We start from the raw sequence: 23,193 nt of genomic DNA, 5'->3' as shown, positions 1-23,193 counted from the left end.
GGATTAGTCAGATAAGTAACCGGACAAGTAAAAGAGGGCAAGAGACAAGTAATATTTTGAAGGAAGAAACGATTTATTAAACAACAAAAAAGCATGCTCTGAACTGAACAACAAAAAAGAGACGAGTAATCAAATATACAATGACAAGAAACAGATCTTCTAAGTGAGATAATCTTAAATTATACCTTTTAGGAAATTGTTATTTATGGTTTAAAAATGAAGCTGGTGGTGTCCCCATGGCTTTTGAATTAGTTTCTGGGTTGACCTTGGTTAACACAGTGCTAGGCTAGCTACACAGGACTAGCATAAGATACCCATTAGTTGGACCAATAATGACCGATTCAGCAGTTAAATCATTGTTAAAAGTATAAAAATAGGGTACAGCTACAGACAATGCTGTAATGCCAAATGTACTGATAGTCAACAGTGGAGCCCAATTTTGAACACACACTTCAAGTTTGAACTTGATCTTTTTTATGAGATCTCAAATTTAAAAAAAGTAGGCTATCTAAATTATATCTAGTCTATATTATGGATTCATTCAATCCAATACAGGTATTGTGAAGCATAGGCTATTGTTGTAACATTACCATAAAATAAAAACTAAGTCAGTGAAATTGGTAAAAATACATTATTCCCATGGTAAATATTGTTCAAATAATGTTATGTTTGCACAATATTTGTGCAAACATAGAAACTGCTATTCAGCTCCTGCCTCCTTCCTCATATACTGTTACTCAACCAGTGCCCCCTCTAGAGCTAACTGAGGAGTCTGTTTTGAAACAGCTTGCTTGTTGGATGTAAATAAATCTGCAGGGCCAGATGGCCTCCACTGCTGTCTTTTTATGAGTGCAGAACAGAAATAGCATACCTACTCTCAAAGCTCATCGGACTATCTCTTGATAGCTCAAAGCTTCCTGCAGATCAGAAAGTAGCACATATTACCCTTATTCACAAAAAGAGAAGGAAAGATTCTGCATAAAACTACCCACCTATTAGTATTACCTCTGTTGTTGTTAAGCTTCTTGAATATATTGTCAACAAAGCAGTTATTGAGCATCTTGATCAGAATCATTCTCTCAACAGCTCTTAACATGGTTTCCAAAGCAACATGTCAGTTGATACTAATCTGCTTGAGTCATATGACTATATTGCAAAACTACTGGAGTTGGGAATCCCTTTTGACATGATCCTTCTTGATTTTTCAAAAGCATTTGACAAAGTCTGTTATAAGAGACTTGAGTTTAAGCTACAATTTATTGGTTTGGAGAAAAAAACTCTTAAATGGATTCTGGATTTTGTGAGGAATTGTGTTCACCATGTAAAACTATTTGATGCAGATGGCACTCCTATCCTCTCCTCCTCTCAGCTTGTTATCAGTGGGGTTCCACAGGGTAGTGTGCTTGGCCTCACCATGTTCAATATTTTCATAAATGATGCTCCTCTACCACTTAAAAGCAAAATGATGCTATATGCTGATGATTCCAAGATAATTGATCCAGCTAGCACTCTTGAGGATACTTCCCAACTTCAGAAAGACATTGATCTCCTTAGCATGTGGGCAAAAGCATGGCTACTCACTTTCAATGTGTCAAAATGCCATGTTTTACACTTTGGACACAAGAATATCAATACACCTTACTCTCTTTATGGTTAGTCCCTTCCTCCAGTGTTGGAAAAATGTGACCTAAAAGTAATTGTTGATTAGCATCTTAAATTTAGCACTCATGCAAAGAAGGCAGCAGAATCAGTTAGCTCATCACAAGGGCTCATAAAAAGAGCAATTTCCTCCTGTTCTCCTAAAATTCTGACCCTTTTGTACAAAGGACTTGTTTGGCCAAGGCTGGAGACAGGTATGGTTCTTGCATCCCCCTTTTTCAAATTTTTTTTTTTTAATTCTTGAAGATGTCCAGAGAAGAGCCACTAAGATGGTGAGTGGACTGCATGAACCCCCTTACCCTACAAGGCTATGCAAGCTGAAACTCCCAACTGCCATTCTGGTTCATAAACTTATTAATTCAAAGGCACTTCCTGATCTCTTTCCTCTGGTGTCTCAGGACTCTTGAACTAGGGGACATAACTTACAGTTATCCAGGCATTTCTCCTCAAAGTGGCAAATTGCCCATCTTCTGACCAACTGTGTTGCCAACCTCTGGAACAAATTACTGCCAGATACTGTTGCTGCCCAAGCCACAAATAGCTTTAAGGACCATCTCAACAACAAATGGTCAACAAAAGAATGAAAGTATGACTGGGAAGCACTCAAATCAGCAGCATCAAACCACTAGTCAATTGTACATATTCAGCTTTGTGTCATGTATTATCAACTCTGGAGTTTCTACAAGGAAAAATCCTTAGATTCCCCAAGCTACAACTTAAGGTAATTTAAGGTAAAAAAAAATCAAGTTTATCCACCATGTTTTCTTCTTATTCAATTAGGTCACTTAAAAATTGCCCTTTCACCTATGTTGTAAAAAACATATTGAAGCTGACAGAAGAAACATGGTGGATGGAAAAAAATAGAAGCTGTTTTATCCCACTTAATCAGGATACATCAATACTTGCAGATTATATAACTTCAAATTAAGGATTTATAATCAAATAGTAAGTTTAAAACCAATATTTTAAGCCTTTTTGTACCCAAAAACTAAAAATTTTCTAGTCATTTTCAAGGGTTCTTAAAGAGCTTAAATTTAAATTTGCAAGAAAAGTAATTATTGTATTTGTAAAGAGCATAAAAAAAGCATTGAGTGATATGTTCACTTTATTTGTGAGTCATTAATATAAACTATGAAATATTTCCAAAATATAGTGTAAAATTGCTTTTTTAGAGATGGAGTTTAGCTAGAAGATCACTTGAGCATTTTTTTGTTGTCAAACTTTTTTCAGCTTTTAGTGAAAAATTTTGAAGGTTTTAATCTAGGTTTAAAAAGGCAATACCCCTCTTTTAATTTGAAAGACTTATAGGTAAGAATTTTCTGAACATAGATAGATAAATTTTTGTAGAATAAAACACAATAAAAGTTTGGTTAAAATACCAATGGAAGGAGTGAAAAAAGGTTAAGGTCCTGTTATGGGATACATATTCCTGCTCCAGCTCTCTCACCCTGGACCAATCCATCTGAATAGATTTTCCTGTGATCAAACAGTTCATGGTAATGAACTGTAGTAAAGAGCAACCCGGCTTAATAGTAAACAAAACTCTAAATAACAGAATTTTGATGCTAAAATATACATCAAAAGAATCGGATTTTCATGCTGATTTTAAATATATATGTTTCATCAAATTTGGTCTTTGTCATCAAAAGTTACGAGCCTGAGAAAATTTGTCCTATTTTAGAAAATAGGGGAAAACACCCCCTAAAAGTCACAGAATCTTAACGAAAATCACACCATCGCATTCAGCATATCAGAGAACTCTATAGCAAAATTTTCAAGCTCCTATCTACAAAAATGTGGAATTTCCTATTTTTTGCCAGAAGACAAATCATGGCCAATTGTAGAAAAAAGCCAAGACAGATTGTTGAATGAAGTGGGCAGCCCAGTCAAGGGTAAATTTTATCCCTTTGATTGCCGTTGTTACTGTCTGCCATTTATGCTACACCTTTCCGTGCATGTGTGTCCCTTCACAAATGCCAAACTAGAGTCGTACCTGTTGGAGGTTCTTGCTGGGGAACACACGCAGGTTGACTACGGGTTAAATTACTTGAAAATTTTCCTCTCATGGCTATCACTCGACAACGCTGAACTAAAGTCAACCCTCTCCTGCTAATTCACGGTGGGTTGGGTTCAACCTGTTGGAGGTTCTCTCTCAGGTTAATTCACGGTCGCAGAAAGGGGGAAGCAGCATATTGACAAATTTGGCAATCTATTTACAACTAATTACCCCACCAAAGAAATGAATATGAATGGAAATAACGAGTCCAATTCAAGGCCTACAAGGGCCTCCTGCAATCTGCCTCGACTCTTATGCAAGTGAACTTGCATTTATAAGCCAAGGGATTTGGGCGAGAAACAAAAATTTCAACTGTCATGTTTATTTGTTTGTTTTTTTTTCCCAGGGGTCATCATATCAACCAAGTGGTCCTAAAATGTTGCAAGAGGGCTCATTCTAACGGAAATGAAAAGTTCTAGTTTCCTTTTTAAGTGACCAAAAAATTGGAGGGCACCTAGGCCCCCTCCCACACTCATTTTTTCTCCAAAGTCAACAGATCAAAATATTGAGATAGCCATTTTGTTATGCATAGTCAAAAACCATAATAACTATGTCTTTGGGAATGACTTACTCCCCCACAGTACCTGGGGGCGGGGCTGCAAGTTACAAACTTCAACCAGTTTTTACATATAATAATGGTTATTGGGAAGTGTACAGTCGTTTTCCGGTTTTTTTTTGGTTTTGAGGGTGGGGTTGAGGGGAGGGGGCTATGTGGGAGGATCTTTCCTTGGAGAAATATGTCATGGGGGAACAGAAATTCAATGAAAAGGGCGCAGGATTTTCTAAAATTACTATAAGTGAAAAAATAAACATGGAAAAATTCTTTCAATTGAAAGTAAGGAGTACCATTGAAACTTAAAACGAACAGAGATTATACGCATATGAGGGGTTCTAAAAATACTTTAGCATAAAGAGCAAGGTATTTAGGAAGAGATAAATACCTTGCTGTTTATGCTATAGTATTTTTAGTAATTTCAACTATTTATTCTGGCCTTTCTGATTCAGGGGTCATTCTTAAAGGATCGGCACAAAATTTACAATTTAGTGTAAAGAGCAAGGTATTAACAAGGGTACGAACCCCCTCATATACATAATAAAAATTTAAGAATATAAAAGTTTGTTATGTAAGTTAATTCTTAAGTTACGTATATTTTTTGCTAATATAAAAATTCGTTAAAAATTAAAATTTATAGTTGCCTTTTTGTGTAACTGAAAAATTGCATGGCAACTAGGCCTCCTTCCCCATCCCATATTTCTCAAAATCGTCTGATCAGAACTAAGAGAAAGCCATTTAGCCAAAAAAGGAATTAAAATGTAAATTTCATTTTAATAATTTATGTGTGGAGAGCCAAAATCAAACATGCAATAATTCAAAAACGTTCAGAAATTACATAAAATAACTAGTTTTTCTAACTGAAAGTAAGGAGCAACATTAAAACTTAAAACAAACAGAAATTACTCCGTATATGAAATGGGTTGTCCCCTCTGCAATCCTTCACTCTTTACGCTAAAGTTTGACTCTTTATCACAATTCTGCTTTTTAAAACAATTAAAAGCTTTAGCATAAAGAGCGAGGGATTGCAGAGGGGACAACCCATTTCATATATGGAGTAATTTCTGTTTGTTTTAAGTTTTAATGTCGCTCCTGACTTTCAGTTAGAAAAACTAGTTTTTTTATGTAATTATTGTACAACTTTGAAATCTGTTGAGCCAAACTAGTCTGGATCTCATAATTGGAAATTAGGTTTTTATTAATCAGAATACACTCTCCTTGACAAATAGGTGGTCTCATTTCCCAAGGTGGAGTGTCAGTAAAGGGATGCGCATAATGGGAATACTGACTCCATTTAGGGACCTCCAGTTGAAACTGATTCCAAGATGAATAGGCATTGGTACAAGCTGACTTCAAAGCAAAGGTATGTTGATGTATGGCATGCTTGATTCCATAAGCTTGAATTAACAAAAAGTATTTCTTCCTTTGACTGGGTGCTCTTTCACGTAGGGACACCAAACTAATGTTTGTTTTAATTTAGACAGAGGAGTATGCTTGTGCAAACCCAGAGCAATTCAAATAGCAGAATTTTGTAAAGATTCCAGGGTCATAAATGCAGATGGGGGACAGATTGAGAAGAATTGGATACCATTTTATTGGTCAAAACAGATATATAATTTATAAACATCAAAGATAACTTCAGGATGGCATCCCCATTTACTTCCAGCAAGTCCCTTTAGAACACAAAGTCTCTGAATGATCATAGATCTCAAAGAATTAATATGTACATGCCATAACATTTTAGAATCTATCCATAGGCCAAGTAGCTTCACTTAGTTGCAATATGGGATCTCACTAGAGAATATTTGAAGTTGATTAGGGGGATTTCTTGAGCAATTAGCAAATATGATGGTTTTATTAATTGAAATTGGGAAACCAAAAGCTGAAGAAAATCTCTGAACTGATCTTGTATCCTGGTGAATAAGGCTTTGAAGAGAAGTACAATATCCTTTCCAAACTTCCAAATAATCAAATCATCTGCATAAAGGCCAAACAATGAATGAGATAATTGAAATTCTGAAACATACAAATTGAAAAAAAAAACGACTCCTTGAATTGCTCCTTGAGTAATACCTCTGGTAAGGGGACTGGAGTCTCCTCTAGACTCATTAACTTGAACATAAAAACTTATATTACATAAAAAGGACTTCATAAAACTTAAGAGAGAGTAAGGAAAATCAAAGTTAATTAAAAGACCAATCAGTTTATCATGGATTACATTTCTATAAGTATCTGACCAATCAAACAGGACTGCCATTGTCACATGTCTGGTTTTAAGAGAGTTACAAATGTTAATTTTAAGGCAGGTGACGTTATCCACAATATGTCCTTTTCTGAAGCATCTTTGTTCACTTGGAAAGATTATTAATTTAGGCAAACCATTGGATTCTTGATAGGATAAGCCTTTCAAGGACTTTACTGAAGGCAGTTAAAACAGATATAGGTTGGTAAGACTTGGGGTCACTAGATGGGTAAGAAGGCTTTAAACCTGGAAAAACCCTGGCAATCTTCCAAGCATCTGGAAACTTTTGGCTTATCCAAATAAGATTATACAGACTTAAAGAGGGCAGTATGAAAAACCTCTGGGGACTCAAAAATCCATTTAATATAAACATCACCATGTCCTTGGAAAGATTTGTTATTAAGGGAATCCAGTTCTGTATTGAATTCATCTTGGGAAAATGGTTCCATCAGGTCCCTTTTATGTAAAGAAGTATGAGGCAGAGTACAAAAAGCAGGTGGAATGGAATGAGAATCAGAGTGGCAACTTTTACAGATGTCAGATTTTTTTGCTGTCTTGTTATCTGAAGCAATTGGAGAGCCATCCTGCATTCTATATTTACGGTTGTCATTAGACTGCCTCCCACTATTGGGCTGGTCAATAAAATTGCAAATATTAGAAATTGGGGCTCTGAAGCTAATACTTGAGCTAAAATTGGACCGTGTGGACTGTTTAGCCTTCTTACATACCAATTTTACTTTGGCACGTTATTCCTTATATGAAATTGCTGTTGCTGGAGATGGGTTCTCTTGAAACATTTTACGAGTCTTCCATTTTTCCGGAACTGCAACCATACACTCCTCATTCCACCAATTCTTGGGTCTCTTGGACCCCTTGTAAAAATTCACCTTAGTCATGGTATCGCATATTTAGCTGACTGTAACTGGAGGGTTTTCAGGTTGGTTCTCAATATCATTAATATCAGAATTAATTTAGATGAAGCAGAAATCAGCTTCCTTTAATATCTCCCAAAACAGGGGCCAATTGCCTTTTTAGTTTTTAAAAGTTGGTATGTGGGGTTTTGGAGATTAGCATACATTTTGAATTGATGTTAGAATTGCTGAATGATCAGATTGCAGAGAGGGGGCCTTTACAATCTGAATTTGATCATAATTTAAAGATGGACCAAGTAGCAAGTCAATAATAGAGAAAGTATTAGATGAAATATTATACGGGGTTTGTAAATTAAATAGAGGGAAAAGTATCCGGAATATTGGACACAATTTCTCTATGCCTCTCACTGCTTTGTTACTACAGGTTATTTGTTCTCAGAGTGGGCTGTGCACATTTAATCACCAAAATCAAGGGAATTATTCCTTAAAAGTTCACATTCCAAAACAGTTTGGATATCATTGCTTCCATTTGGATTATAAAATGATTTTATGACAAGATGATTACCATTAGCCAGGTTAAGTATTATACCTATGACATCAATTTCATCCCTATGAAGATTTAATGGTTGAGGGGAATGAGGGATTGAATCATGCCCAAAGATGGCAACTCCTCCTCCTTTCTATTGGTAGATCTATGTTTCCAGTGGCACTTGTAACGAGACATTTTGACTTTCTTTAACTGATGAAGATTGGTCTCTTGTAGGCACATAATCCCAATTTTATTATAAGATTCATATTGGATAAGATCATCAAGTTTATTTGAGTTAAGAAAGGCACAATTGTATTGTAGGCTCTGCAGCTTCGTTGCCATAGGTGGAGTTGAATAAGGAACATGCTTGATATTAGGTAAGAATTGATGATAAGCCCTTTGCTATCTCTTCAAAGATAGAATGAGAAAATTAGTATTCAGACATATCTTTAGTTATACTAGCTTTTAAGGCTTTGGGCTAATTTGATTGGGTGATTTGGTCTACTGGTGCATCATATTTAATTAGTTACGATTTTGTACAGGGACAACTTTCTTGGCAGCTTCAGAAATTTTAATTCGTTTTGATTTAGGCTTACCCACAGGGCTTTCATTATTTGAGTCTTCATTATCACAATGTCTGAAAGGAAGTATAGGTAACGAGCAGCAAGTTGAGTGTGATAAGAATCTTAAACAATCTGTTTTAATCAAAGAAGGAGGGCATCTCTTCTGACACTCCAGTCTTGGGTCAATAGAGGCCAAAGACACATACTGATACAAGCTTATATACCATGGAAAGGTACAAGGACCATTTCTGTCTTGCACAATGTTGACTTGAGTGGATATGTTACGTGAGGCTGCCACTCTTTCAGACCATGATTTATGACTAAATCTAAGATTTTGAAGGGCTGGACATGTTTTGACTACATCTGGGTGCTCATTAACCAGCTAAGGGATAGTTATCTCAGTTGGAGATAACTGAGCCTGATTTCGGTTATTTTTGGGAGTGCGTGGTCAGGAGTTGGGCTTGACATCACTTCCTTAATCTAATTAATTCTTGGGAATCATGATCCTTTGGAAAGCTTAGCAAGCTCCATTGCAGCTATAGGAAATGGGACATTTTCTTGATGGGCTATCCTTAAAACTTTGGCCTGTTAGATATATTTAGCACCTAAGTTATGATCTGTTAACTGAATATCACCTTCAAAATTGACTCAATTAGGTGCCGTAGAACATCTAGTTTCACTAGAAAAGTGGTGATTACCATGACGATTGGGGTAGATTATATGAGTACTTAGATGTGTGTCCAAGCTTTAAAACATTTTGAGCATTAAATGGGCTTTTCTTGGTATGCCTTATGAGTTTTAGGTTGTCCAAAAAGAAGCAATGAGTCAAACTGGGTACTTGCTGGTAAGATAAAAATGACACTCTTACTTTTTAGTAATCCGTTAGTGTCTGGCTTGCCCGTAATCCATTAGTGATATTTTTGATAGCAAACACTTGGTCTTTTACTGTGGGGGTAATGGCTTTGTTCTTCAATTCCATTGCTGGGACTCTGTTAGAGATTTATTTTATTTCAGGAAGGCTTGTAGAGCGTCTTTTTGCGTTTCTGCTTTCTAATAACTGTCTGAAAATCATCATTGACCTGTGGATCAGTTTTGGGGTTGGGGACTCTAGGGCTGTTATCATAATAATTTTCTGGCTGTCATCACTAGAGATTGGAGATACGGCAATGGCATTGGCAGCAATGGTGATCTGTGCCTCTGAATACCAATTTGATTGTTGGCCCCCTTCCCTGAGGGGGCTAGAAGAGCTAAGATACATACAGTTAAGGAAAAAAACCAAAACAATTCCTACCACACAATAAGCTTAAAGGAAAAAACAATAAAATACTTTCCCAAAATATGATAATAAAGCCTTAATTCCAATTACTGAGAAAGAAAAAGGATATGACTAATATAAATTTTTCCAAACATCTGGGTTGTGGCTGTTATCTGTATATTTTGAATTGGTAAATTTAATTTGAAATAACATTCTTCAGGAATATACTGGTTAAAAATTTTGGGCTATCCAACTAGTTTACTAAATAAAGATATTCTAGGCGAATATTCAGATACTGAGAAGCAAATTTGTTCATTGGCAGAATAATTTGCATTAAAATTCTTTTAAGACAACACTTTTATTTATTTTTTTTTCAAATACCTGGCTACACTAATACATATTGATAGATTAATTTATAGCCTCTTGATTAATCATACACACTATATAGTAATAGATCTTTTGCTGACAAAGCTCAGTTTTACTCATCTTATCGTCTTATTTTATTGATAATAAGATATTATTTTTATTATATTATTGAATTTTTCTTATTGTCTTAATTTTTTCTTTATATGTATTGCATATTATTCTTTGTATTATATGCAAGAATCTTTGTTTTGTATATGTGTTCTTTATATATAATTGCCTACTGTATATTGTGTATTTTGTATGTTGTCCATAATTGTATAATTTCTTATTTGTTATTTACATTTTTTATGTTCTTCTTACCCCATGTAAGCAAATCGCTTTTTTTTATCTTTCAGAACTTTTTTCATTTGGATATCTTTTGATCTACTTCCTTGTTGAACTTTTTACTCAGTTTCAGAATTTTTTTTCTTTTTGGAAGCAATACATGGACTAAATTCCATCTATTATAAAAAAAAAACTTGGAATGTTTGGCATATAAAATTATTTCGAAACTGTGGAATAGTTCCAGTTTTCAGCTTTTTTTTTGCTGGCGGGCGGTGCTTGGACAGTAATGACCTCTTCTTTGGGGCAATTAAATGATAGTGTTGTTTATTTAGAACTGCGGAATTTCAAAATATATAGTCTATGCCTTTCAATGGTATATAAGCTTGAACCAGTATGTGTCTTTGGCCTCTATTGGCCCAAGACTGGAGCATCAGAAGAGATGCTACTCCTTCTTTGATTAAAATAGATTGTTTAAGGTTCTTATCGCGCTCAATTTGCCTGTTGCTCATAACCTATACTTCCTTTCAGACGTTGTGATAATGAAGATTCAAATAACGAAAGCCCTGCAGATAAGCCTAAATCAAAACGAATTAAAATTTCTGAAGCTGCCAAGAAAGTTGTCCCTGTACCAGCTAAGAAACCAACTGTCAATGTATTAAGAACACTATCAGACTTGTCATTCCAGGGATGGTCACCAGGGAGATTTTCACATGGCCATAAGGTATATGGTTTTTTTGTTTTAATAAAGGGCTTCTTAGACAAATCCCACTCTTTGAAAAGAAAGTCATGAATCTTGTGATGCCACTGCTTGGAAACTTGTGGTGACAGTAAAACCCAAATCATCATCAAGAATTGTTGATTGTTGCCTATGCTCCTATTTAATAGAATTTGTCTATAATAAATGTTGATCAATAAGGAACAATTATTGTATAAAAGACGGTATGGTAGCAGGATTGGTAGTTTCTCTAAAAATATTGTCAATTCTCAATTACTCAAGACGTCCATAAAAAAATGTAAAAGATTAAGCACGTTACATGTATAACTTAACACTACGTTTGACACTATGATTAAACCTCGACTGGAATTATTTAAAAACAGATTGATTGAATATGGAAAAGATTGGAAAAAAATGTTATCAAACTGAATTGGCAAATAAAGCATTAACCATGTGGTTTTAGGATTTGTTTAGAATGATTTTTTCTTTTACTTTAAATTGCTAAAATAAAACTAATTACTTTAAATTGGTTGGTATAATAATCACTATATTATTTAAATTACTACCAAGTACTTTAAATTGGTTGTTATAATAATCATAGATAACAGAAATTATACTTTGCCTAAATATGGTTTACTGCAAGTGTTACAACACATAGTCAGAAAATTGTTCAGAATTGAAAATGGTTTTTACTCCTCAAAATTTCAAAACCGTAAGTTAATTTTTGTAAATAATGGCCAAAATGACAAAAAAATATATATATTACCAACTAATAGACAGGTCTTTTTAGGCGGATAGCGAAAAACCAAAGGGATTAAAAAGCTGAAAATGCGCATTTAAGGATCTTTAACGCGAACACTGAGAATTTCTAAAAGTTGGTCCTATAATTCTCTCCATTCCTTAGATAGTTAATTTCAGTGACAATGGGCCAACCATTTGCCCACAATCAAATTTTTCACACAAAAAATAGAAGAGCTTGTGCTCGAGAATTTTGCTTCAGCAAGTTCAATGCTAAAAGCTTTATTTGGGTCCAACTCTTCTTGATACTTGTTTTTACTTTATTGCGGCTACTACTGCTACCAATGAAAGTGACCAAGCTCAATTTGATTTCAAAATTTACATATGAAGCGGAAGCATTTGTAATCTATATATATAAAAATAAGTTGTCTGTCTGTGGATGTGTGGATGGATGTGTGGATGGATGTGTCAGGTGACGTCACCTGAAAAAACTGGATTAGGTGACGTCAAAACTGAAAAAACTAAAAAAAGGCAAAAACTACAAAAAAAACTAAAAACTAATAAAAAAATAAAAAAGCTAAAAAACTAAAAAAACTATAAAGGTAAAAACCAATAAAAAACTAAAAAAAAAACTGAAAAAACTAAAAAAAGGCAAAAACTACAAAAAAAAACTAAAAACTAATAAAAAAAGTAAAAAAGCTAAAAAACTAAAAAAACTAAAAAAACTAAAAAAAGGTAAAAAACTAAAAAAAATAAAAAATAAAAAAAAACTAAAAAAAAGGAAAAAACTGAAAAATAAGCTAAAATAAAGGTAAAAACCAATAAAAAACTAAAAAAAAAAAAGGAAAAAACTAATAAATGACGACACTCAAAGAGAAAGCGACCAGGACAAAAAACTAAAAAAAAGGCAAAAACTACAAAAAAACTAAAAACTAATGAGCTAAAAAACTAAAAAAACTAAAAAAAGGTAAAAAACTAAAAAAACTAAAAACTAAAAAAAAACTAAAAAAGGTAAAAACTAAAAGAACTAAAAAAGAAAAAAATAAATGACGACACTCAAAGAGAAAGCGACCAGGACAAAAGGAATGTTCGATTAGCAATCAACAAAGCACCGGGACACAGGGAGTATAAATGACGACCAGGACACAAGTAAAAAAAAAAATTAACAAAACTAAAAAGAAGGTAAAAACTACAAAAAAACTAAAAAGAAAAAAAAACTAAAAACTAATAAAAAAACTAAAAAATCTAAAAATCTAAATAAACTAAAAAAGAAAAAAAAAGGAAAAAAATAAAGGAGAAAAACAAAACTAAAAAACGAATGTATATACAGACCGGTACACCGGGATACAAATGACGACCGGGACACAGGGAATATAAATAACGACCGGGACACAGGGACACAACTACAACGGGGACACCGGGGGAAACAGGGGGATATAAATGACGACCGGGACAAAAAAACTAAAAAGAAATAAAAACTAAAAACTAATAAAAAAAACTAAAAAATCTAAAAATCTAAATAAGCTAAAAAAGAAAAAAAAAGGAAAAAAATAAAGGAGAAAAACAAAACTAAAAAACGAATGTATATACAGACCGGGACACCGGGATACAAATGATGACCGGGACCCGGGACACAGGGAATATAAATGACGACCGGGACACAGGGACACAACTACAACGGGGACACCGGGGGAAACAGGGGGATAACCTGACAATCTATTTATATGCAAAGACAATGGGACAGCAAAGAATGTTGTATATTCGCAAGTTTTACGTAGTTAAAACCATATATATATATATATATCTATATTCACAGGTGGGACATAGGGACACAACTACAATGGCGCGTAACTATTATGGCGCGTAACGACTTACGCGCGCGGGGGGGCTTGGGGGGGGCGCGAAGCGCCCCCACCAACTAGGTGTTGGGGTGGCGCGAAGCGCCACCCCAACAGCTAGTAACCTTTAAAAATTAAAAAAAAAGGTTTTGATCTTTTAGGGTTTTAGGGTTTTGATCTTTTTTTTTCAGCTTTAGGTACAGTACTCCTTTGGCCTACCGTATACCAAACAATAACCTGTAGGAAAAATGTGGCTCTATTCTACTTTCTGGGTCTATAATGAAAGAGAAGCTGAGGTATCTAGGCCACATCAGGACACGTTTTTACGGATGAAGGATAATCGGCAAGATTGCTGGAAGATTGCCAAAGATGCTGTTGTTTTTGGGGTAGGGGGTAGAAAAGAAACTTGTGTAGCTATGCAGTAAGTTGCTAGTAGCGGCAGTAATAGTTGATGTATCAGCTTTTTATATATTAAATTTTAAAAAATAAGTTTTTTTAAATGAAAGTAAGGAGCGACATTAAAACTTACAACGAACAGAAATCACTCCTTATATGAAAGGGACTTTTCCTCCTCAACGCCTCACTCTTTACGCTAAAGTTGACTCTTTCTCTTTACTCTACTTTTTAAAACAGTAAAAAACATTAGCGTAAAGAGCGGGGCGTTGAGGAGGAAAAAGGTTCAAATTAGTTAAGAGGAAACTTGTACTACCATGTTGGTTTTGAAAACTTAGAAAAGTTGGGTGTATAATTTTTTAGGAAAATTGACCTCATATGCATTTTTTGGGTAGTAGCAGGTGCCAAATTGAAAAAAAGGTGAAAAATCAGTAAGCCTACCTAGTTTGGCTTGTCTATTTTCACGGTCAAAGTCGGCAACACTGACGATAACATGATACCGTTCTAAAACCTTCACAATTTTGAAGGAAACAACTTCTTTCTTGGATTTGTAATAGCTGCTGTAAGATGTTAATATGTAGCTGAATTTCAGCTTTTTACCTCCCTTTTGGTTCAATGAATTTTTGTGAATATTAGTTCCATGAAGAGCAAAACCATCTATTCAGAGGGTGTACTGATTTTGGCATGTGATTACTGTTGCTTGTTCATTGTTACTTTATGCATTGGCCAGTGGCCTGGGAAGGGGGGGGGGCTGCACTCCCTCGCCCCAGTTTTTCCGACATTTGACATAATTTTTGTATTTTATATTTTTACACTCTCATGGTATACCTTGCCCCTCCCCTATATCATGAGGCCTAAAGTTGCTACTGGTATTGTCTATTTTAAATAAAAATGTGTTTATTGTGGGCCAAACAATTTCTAGCTTTTCTTTATTATTTTTAAGATGATTTTTTTTAAGTGAATTTGTGCCCTCAAATCGTAGTGATTGCTTTAGGAATACCAATATATAGTTTTTTTGTTGTATGAATTTTCTCAGGAAAATTAATATAATCTTTTCTATGGAAGAAATATCCATGTTTTCAAAGGGTGAATTAATTTTAGTATCTGACCATTTTTACTTCTAATTAATTCATATATTTTTCTCTCTATTAATTCATATATTGTTTATTGTTTATAAGCACATGGACATAGTGGCTGCACAAGTTTCAGCTTATGGGCTGCACAGATCTTCGAAATAAAAAAAAATTGATTTGCTCTAGATTGATTAAATTCAGTGTAATTTTTGTTGAAGATTTTGGTTGAATTTTGAGTTATATCCAATAAAAATAAAAAAAATCATGACACAGTCTGTTTGTTTTTAGAATTTGGCGTAGAAAACTGTGTTAGAACCTTACCTTAGCTGTTATTTATGTTTTTAGAAAACATCCAATGTAAAAAACAAAAACACTTTACCAAATTATTAATCAAGAATTGTTTGTTGGTTAAATTCTGGGAAATTAAGTGTTACTTAACACTTAACTTATCACTATCCACTTATCACTATGTTACTTATCACTATTAGGATCATTTAGTTTTATTAGCAAGCCCTCTGAGGGCCACATCGCTGTGCACGCTTTTCATCCACTTCAATCTATTTAAAGCATTACTTTACCCCCCTCACTTGAACATTTGGTTTCTGTTAAATCTTTCCCTATGACCTTTTCCCACCCCAACTTGGGACGACCAGTTTTTTTGTTTGGCTCTAGATGGATGGCCGAAAATCCTTAAAAGAAAAAATAGTTCAATGTTGCTCCTTTGCATAATTAAAGCAATTTTCCGAATCAACTGGTATCCGGAAACCGATCAGTAAACACCTATCAAAGTTGCGGTCTAAACTGTAAACCACTTTGGATGATCGAACTCTAAGACATGATTTCTAAGGAGTTTATTTATAGATAAACTCCACCTTTGGGTGTCTGTAGTGTATAATCAGTTGTAATTCGAGATTGGTTCCCTCCCTCCCTCTCTTTCTCTCTCTCTCTCTCTCTCTCTCTCTCTCTCTCTCTCTCTCTCTCTCTCTCTCTCTCTCTTACTCTTGTTAGATATATTGGTGTGTAACTTCTGAAAGACTTCATAAGTGCTTTAGTCAAAAAAAAAAAGTCAAAGAAAAGGTGCTTTAGTTTTTCTGACTATGTATACAATCACTTCTATTATGTGTTTGCATAATATAATATCAATATACAATATCAATATACAATATACAATATCAATATCAATATAGAATATCAATATACAATATCAATATACAATATACAATATCAATATACAATATCTTCATTTTAAGAACTTGAAGCTAGCAGCAATGAATCATGTTAACAAACTCAGGGTGGTGAAAGGATACAGGCCATTTGATCGAAGAATAACGTTTATGACGTGGCATCCTAAAAAACCAACAGTTCTGGCTGTTGGCTCAAAAGGCGGAGACATTATCTTTTGGGACTATAATGAGCCTAAACATGAACATATGATAAATGGAGTAAGTTATTATTAATTGTGTCTTATTTGAAGTTTTGGGTTTTATTTTTTCATTTTCTATTTAATTCAGTATTGTTTTGAAGGTTTGATCTTCCAAGACCAAAGACTATAAGCTTCAGGTCAGTAGATTTAATTGATTTAGTTAATTGATCAGTTTGATCATATTTTTAATTTAAGATTGTTTTGAGGCTTTTATCCTTCACTGCTGATAACTATCGACTTTAGGTGTATAGCTTTATTTCAGTAATTTAATTTCAGTATTTAATTAATTGATTTAATGTTCTGAGGCTTTTGCGTTTCAAGACAGAAAAACTACCGCCTCTGGATATATTTCTCGGACTGGTTGTCTTTTAATCATTTAGAGTCGAAGAATAGCCTAGAATATTGCCAAAGATGACTAGCTACCCTAGGCTATTCATTAGAATGAATAGGAAATAAACTAAATGTTTTCTAGATAACCTGTCTGAAGGCAGCTTTAGGTACAGTACTCCTTTGGCCTACCGTATACCAAACAATAACCTGTAGGACAAATGTGGCTCTATTTTACTTTCTGGGTCTATAATGAAAGAGAAGCTGAGGTATCTAGGCCACATCAGGACACGTTTTTACGGATGAAGGATAATCGGCAAGATTGCTGGAAGATTGCCAAAGATGTTGTTTTTTTGGGGGGGGTAAAGGGTAGAAAAGAAACTTGTGCAGCTATGCAGTAAGTAAGAGAGAGAGAGTGTGTGAGAGAGAGAGAGAGAGGAGATCGGTTCATTTAGAAACTATATTAGCATAGCTAAATTCAGTTTTTTTTTTTTTTTTTAATCCTACATTTAAACAAAAATCACACACTAAAACTCAGCATTGAAAATTGATGTGAAGAAAGGAACAAATGAGTTGGCGTAACGATTAGTTCGTACTTTAGGGGGTACAAGTTTATTTTGTAACCGAGTTCGACTATTTGGAGGGGCTGGTTTAAGTAGTAGTGATCGGTGGCTCTTATTGGCTAGGACGAATTTTCCAAATTGGTGAATAAGGTGTTCAAGCCGGACTTCAAGTGGAGATAAATTTAATTTAGCGAGGGCTTGATCATAGGGTATGCCACGGCTTCCGAGTATAATCCTTGTTTCTCTCTTCTAGACGGACTCTATGTCGCGTAATAGGTACGCTGTGCGGATAGCGGATGGACCCCACACCGGGCACGCGTACTCGAGCGAACATAACACATGCAGGCATGGAGAGAAGACTTTCAGTATCACACCCAAAACGCCTCATTTTGGGCGTTGAATAGAGAAATCAAATATAAAAAATTCACTAAACCTTCTTTTTTAAGTAATCCGTTTTTTATGGTTACGTCCCTGCTGGCTTTGCAGTGCTGCTCAGCAGTACTAGAAAAATTGAGAAAAGCTTATGTTTTGAGTCATTATGGCTTAGCTTTTAATTAATCAATTTTTTTTTTATCATACTGGAAATTTTGTGGAGGTGGGAAGAGCGTTTTATTCTAGATTATTTGTTATTGGTTTTGTGATAGGGTTGGGTTATTTATGAAGAGTAAAGACTAATTAAAGTCTGATAGAAGAGATCTGGGGTGATTAACTAAATTAGTTTAGTGTGTACGTTTTTTTAATTAGTTGTAAGATTTTGAATGGTAATGCAAGATGGTCTTGGCTGGTTTTTTTTCTCAGGGACTATCTTATATGTACAATCTTATTCCATTTGTCATTGGGTTGCTCTTGGAATACATCCAAAATGAGTGCTGATATCCAGGGCCGGCATCCAAGATTTTTTTTTCGGGGTGTGTATTACGCAAGGATTTTTTTAGGGGAGATTTACACACAAAAAACATAAAAAATTTGTCTATATCCGTTTTTGTCAAGTTTTTACGATTCTGACAAACATACAACGGCCTTGCTGGTATTTGTGTTTCCTGCTTTCTTGCGCGTTCAGTTTCCTGCTTTCTCGTGCGAAATTATTATACTGAAATGACTTCCTGGTGCTTTTTGAGAGTTTGAAAGTAACATCTATTTTTAATTTGTTTTTATTTTTTATCATTGAGTTTTTAATTATTTATTTAAGCAAGGACCGGGTGGGTCGATTCAAGCGATGAAGTTTGATGTTGTAGATCCTAGTAAAATATATACAGCCAGCATTACTGGATTGGTCTGCAAGCAGGATTTCTATGGAAGGAATACTCAAGTGTTTTTGGAAACTGATAATAAAGAGTGAGTATTTTGCTTGTCCTATTCTCTTGTCCTGTTCTACGTGTCAAGAATGGAGGGCCCTTGGGAAGGTCTTTCTTGGATCTTAGTTCTTCCTGTGCCGCCAGAGGCACCCAGGATATCCAGGAAGAGCCGCCATCTACATATGTCCTGCTGCCCAGACATCTTTCCACTGGGGCTATAATTTTATTTTTTATGAAATCATTTTTTTTTGTTTGATAGATAGGGCTGGACTTTGAGGGAGGAGTCAGGAATTAAGTATTTTGGGATCTCTCCCTCTCTATCTCTCCCCCCTCTCTCTCTCTCTCTGTCTCTCCTCTCTTTCCCTCTCTCTCTCTCTCTCTCTCTCTCTCGCTCTCTCGCTATCTTTTTCCCCTTTTCCTTTTTATGAAAATGTATCAAAATATCAGATCTCATCATTATATTCAGTTATAGATATTTATCAAGGCGCTATATGCCTTAATAAAGAACACAGTACGTCTAGTGTTCTTTTATCAAGATTTTTTTTTTATCTAAAATTATATTCTTCTAATTGCCTTCTAAAAGTAGACAGTTAAATTGGATATGCCTTCAAAGGGTAAAAATGGAAGTTGAAATGGAAAAAGGGAAAAATAAAAATTGAAATTGAAATCATGGTATATCGAAAAACAGTTGATCAAATGGTGCAAGTAAGTACAGTGTAGGCCAAATGCTAATGTCAAGTAAAATAAAATAGTTTTGTAAGAATTTACCATTTAAATTATTTTTGCAAGTAAAACAAATTGCAATGGAAGGGAGTAAAATTTAAATTATTATTTCTTTCGTCTGAGGTCAAGAATATATTCTAAAGAAAAAATGTAGTCTAAGAATATAACGTTTTGTGTTTTCGCCCTTCCCCCCACCCAGTGGCGGTTTCGGTCTTTCTTGCGCCTGGGGCAAAATCTTAACTAGCCCCCCCACCCCCACCTATCTCCCAAAATTTTCAGGCCAATTTTTAAGAAATCTTCTGTTTATTTAAATCTGACTTTTCTTACTGTAGCCTCTGCAAAATTATTAATTATCTCGTCCCAATTGATTGCCAATAAGTCTAAGTCCCCCCCCCCCATATTACTGAAAAATTGAATGCAGCTGTAAAAGGTTGAAAAATGGGCATACATCTGGAACTGATAAGGTCACGGCAGAGAGGCTGAAGACTCCCTTTGAGCCTGCATAATTGTTTCAACTGCTGTCCTAGTGATCGTCTGGAATAAAGGACTTGACTTACTTAACTTAAGTCTCCTGCTGGGCACTGCTTGGTGTAGAGAGTGACGTCAGCCTCCTCCATCCGCTTCGATCCATGGTGAGTATTTGCTCCTCCCCCGGTCTAATGTTTGCCATCGTCAAGAACTTGGACAGGCTGTTGGACCAACGTTTCTACGGTCGGCCGCGAGGTCGCTTCCAACCGGCTTTGATAGGGTCGAAATCGTAGGTCGTCTTTGCGGCTAGATGTGGTGGGATTCGAAGCAGGTGCCCGAACCATCGTAAGGTCATTCGTGGTTGCCTGGAATAATTCAGCAGTCCGGAAAGATTGGACCCTGGACATGAACTTTTCAAGAAGGGTGATGTGCTAATATCTGACAACTCAAGGGGTATCAATAAACTTCTGTGTCTAGTAAAATAAAACGCCTAAGAATAGCCCAAGACTCACCTTAGGGAAGAGCAACAGGGCTTTTGGCCTCGTATGTCTTGCTCTGGTCTTATTTTTCATTCTTAGACTAACGGTTAAAAAGTCATGGGAATATAACAAAAAATATACACTTGCTTCAGTGATTTTGAGAAGGTATTCGATTCTGTTGATCGAAGGATTTTATGGAAGATTTTGAATTATTACGGAGTACCTGACAAGCCAGTTAAATATTAATCAACTTCAGCTTTATTAATATCAAATAATCAAGACATGCATCTCTTTGACTCCATGACCTGTGAACGTTAGGAAAAACGTTAAAACCATATCTGTAAAAAATATTCATAATACAAGATAAGGGAAATAAACATGGAGAGGAAAAAAAACAAAAAAGAAATACAGAAAAATGCAAATAGTTATATCAAGCCTTTTTTTATTATTTTATTACACTCATTTGAACTGGCAAATATATATTACTATTATTCACACTCTGTGAAGATAGTGAATTTTGTGTGCTCATAGAAAATGAGGATACGCCTTTCTTCAAGATAATGTCTGGCGTCAAACAAGGATGTGTCCTATCGCCATTCGTGTTTGTTATTGTTTTGGGCTACATTCCAAGGCAGTCTCCAGACTCAGCAGTGAAGAGTTGCAGCGTACAGTTCTCTGATCTGGAGTAACACAAAAGTGTAGCTTTCTTTGTAACCAAAGTGTATTTCTTCTAAATATGCTTTTTCTTGCTAATTTTAGTCACTGGTATACCTCATTGGATGTGAGTTTTACTGGCAAAGTTATGTTGGCTGGGGATAATAAGGGTTATGTGCGAATTTTGTCTGTCGATGGTGAACAGATCTCTCAAATTCGACTTCATAAGCAGAAAGTGACACATGCTGAATTCAATCCAAGGTCTGTTTTTCTTTCTTTTTCTTCTTTTTTAGCTGCTGCTGTTGCAGGTCTTGTGCTTATTTAGTGTAGAACACATGGTCTTAAGAGGAGAGGGAGGGCTAATCTTTACGATACGGAAACATAAGGACACCAAATTGAAACAATTGAGTGAAGTATAAAAAAGGGGAATTAGACCATTGATATCAAGCTATAAAATATGCACATATGATTATAATTTATTTCAGATTGTGGCGCAATATTTAAAAAAACAATAAAATCAAATGAAATAGAGTAATAATAAAAGAAACTATTCCAACAATCTAATTTTTTCCAATTTTCGAGGGAAGGGTACATGTCCCAGTCCCCCCTAAGTTGTATGTAAATATTTACCTGCTTTTATTGGACTGGAACTTATCCACCCCGCGCAAGTGTCAGTTGTATTCAAACAGTCTTTCGTTAAAACAAAGAAACATATAGAACAAAGCAAATTATGTTATATTGTACACATAATGGAAGGACGTATCTCCAAATTGAATAACTGTATACAAAATCGAAAATAAGGCTTCTAAGCTTTTAAGCCAACAATTTGTCTCCAAGTTATTTCATTGCTAATTTTCTTATTTTAGTTTCTTATTTAATCTATTGCATCTTGAGGGAAACTTATTAAACAGTTCCTGGTAATGAACTGTAAGTAAGGAGCGACACGGCTTAATACTAACCGAAACTCTAAAACACGGAATTTTGATACCAATAGATATACCAAAACAATTGGCTCAATATGCTGATTTTAAATATATAAGTTTCGTTAAGTTTAGTCTTAACCATTAAAGGATAAGAGCCTGAGAAAATTTGCCTGATTTTCAAAAAAGAGGAAAACACCCCCTAAGAGTCATAAAATCATAATGAAAATCATACCATCAGATTCAGCATATCAGAAAATCCTACTGTAGAGGTTTTAAGCTTCCATCTGTAAAAATGTGGAATTTTATATTAGGCCCAATAACTACGCCTTTGGATGTAACATGACCCCCCCCCCTTCCCCCCACAGCCCTAGCAGAAAGATCTTTAAGTTATAAAAATTTCCCATAGTTCATGCATAGGATTTGTAATTGGGAAGTATGTATAAATTTTCGTGTGGGGGAGGGGTGACGAATTTTCTGTTGGGGGTTTTTCCACGTGAGAATTTTCCATTGGAAAGGAAGTTTCCTGGAAGTAAACTTGATAGAGAAAATTATACACTGGGGGAATTTGCCAGAATTCCTAAACAAAATTCTTTTTGTGTGTCTTGGTTTCTCTTTCCCGTCTGAATTTTACACATGCAGTTGCTAAGGGGTAATTGTCAGGGGATGAATTTTTTACTGAGATTGAATTGTCTAGAGATTATTTTCATGGGGAGGAAGATATCTCCGTTGATATGGGTCCAGATTTCCTGGAATTATTCAAAAAAAGATCAGAAATTATGTTAAAAAAAAAACAAGTTTTTTTAACCGAAAGTAAGGAGCAACTCAAAACTTAAAACGAATAGAAATTATTACGTATTTGAAGGGGATTGCCCCCTCCTCAACACCTCGCTCTTTACGTTGCAGTTTGAATTTTGTCCCAATTCTTTAAGAACGACACATAAAGGTCGTTTAATTAAAATGATAAGAAGCTTTTCTTAAAAGTACTAAAAACATTAGCGTGAAGAGTGAGGTGCTGAGGAGGGGGCAATCCCCTTCAAATGTATAATAATTTTTACTCGGTTTAAGTTTTGATGTTGCCCCTTACTTTCAGTTGAAAGAACTTTCAAGTTCTTTTATTGCTATTAATTATATTGCTCTGTAAAACTAATCACTCTAAAATCTA

General features: G+C 35.0%; 1 protein-coding gene across 1 annotated transcript in view; it reads left to right on the top strand.

Moving 5' to 3' along the window:
* The first annotated feature begins 28 nt into the window (after nt 1-28).
* The window catches only part of LOC136039613 (DNA damage-binding protein 2-like), a 63,405-nt gene continuing 40,240 nt past the window's right edge, over nt 29-23,193 (top strand). Inside the window, exons 1-5 of the mRNA XM_065723499.1 lie at nt 29-163; nt 10,948-11,140; nt 16,427-16,618; nt 18,679-18,824; nt 21,214-21,369. Of these exons, the coding sequence (XP_065579571.1) occupies nt 141-163; nt 10,948-11,140; nt 16,427-16,618; nt 18,679-18,824; nt 21,214-21,369 (710 nt within the window). The 5' untranslated portion in view covers nt 29-140. The remainder of the gene's footprint in view (nt 164-10,947; nt 11,141-16,426; nt 16,619-18,678; nt 18,825-21,213; nt 21,370-23,193) is intronic.

Source organism: Artemia franciscana, chromosome 19 (assembly GCF_032884065.1).
Source record: "Artemia franciscana chromosome 19, ASM3288406v1, whole genome shotgun sequence".
NCBI classification, from domain to species: Eukaryota; Metazoa; Arthropoda; class Branchiopoda; order Anostraca; family Artemiidae; genus Artemia; species Artemia franciscana.
Note: the sequence above shows the minus strand (reverse complement) of the source record. Positions and strands in the feature narration are given on the sequence as shown.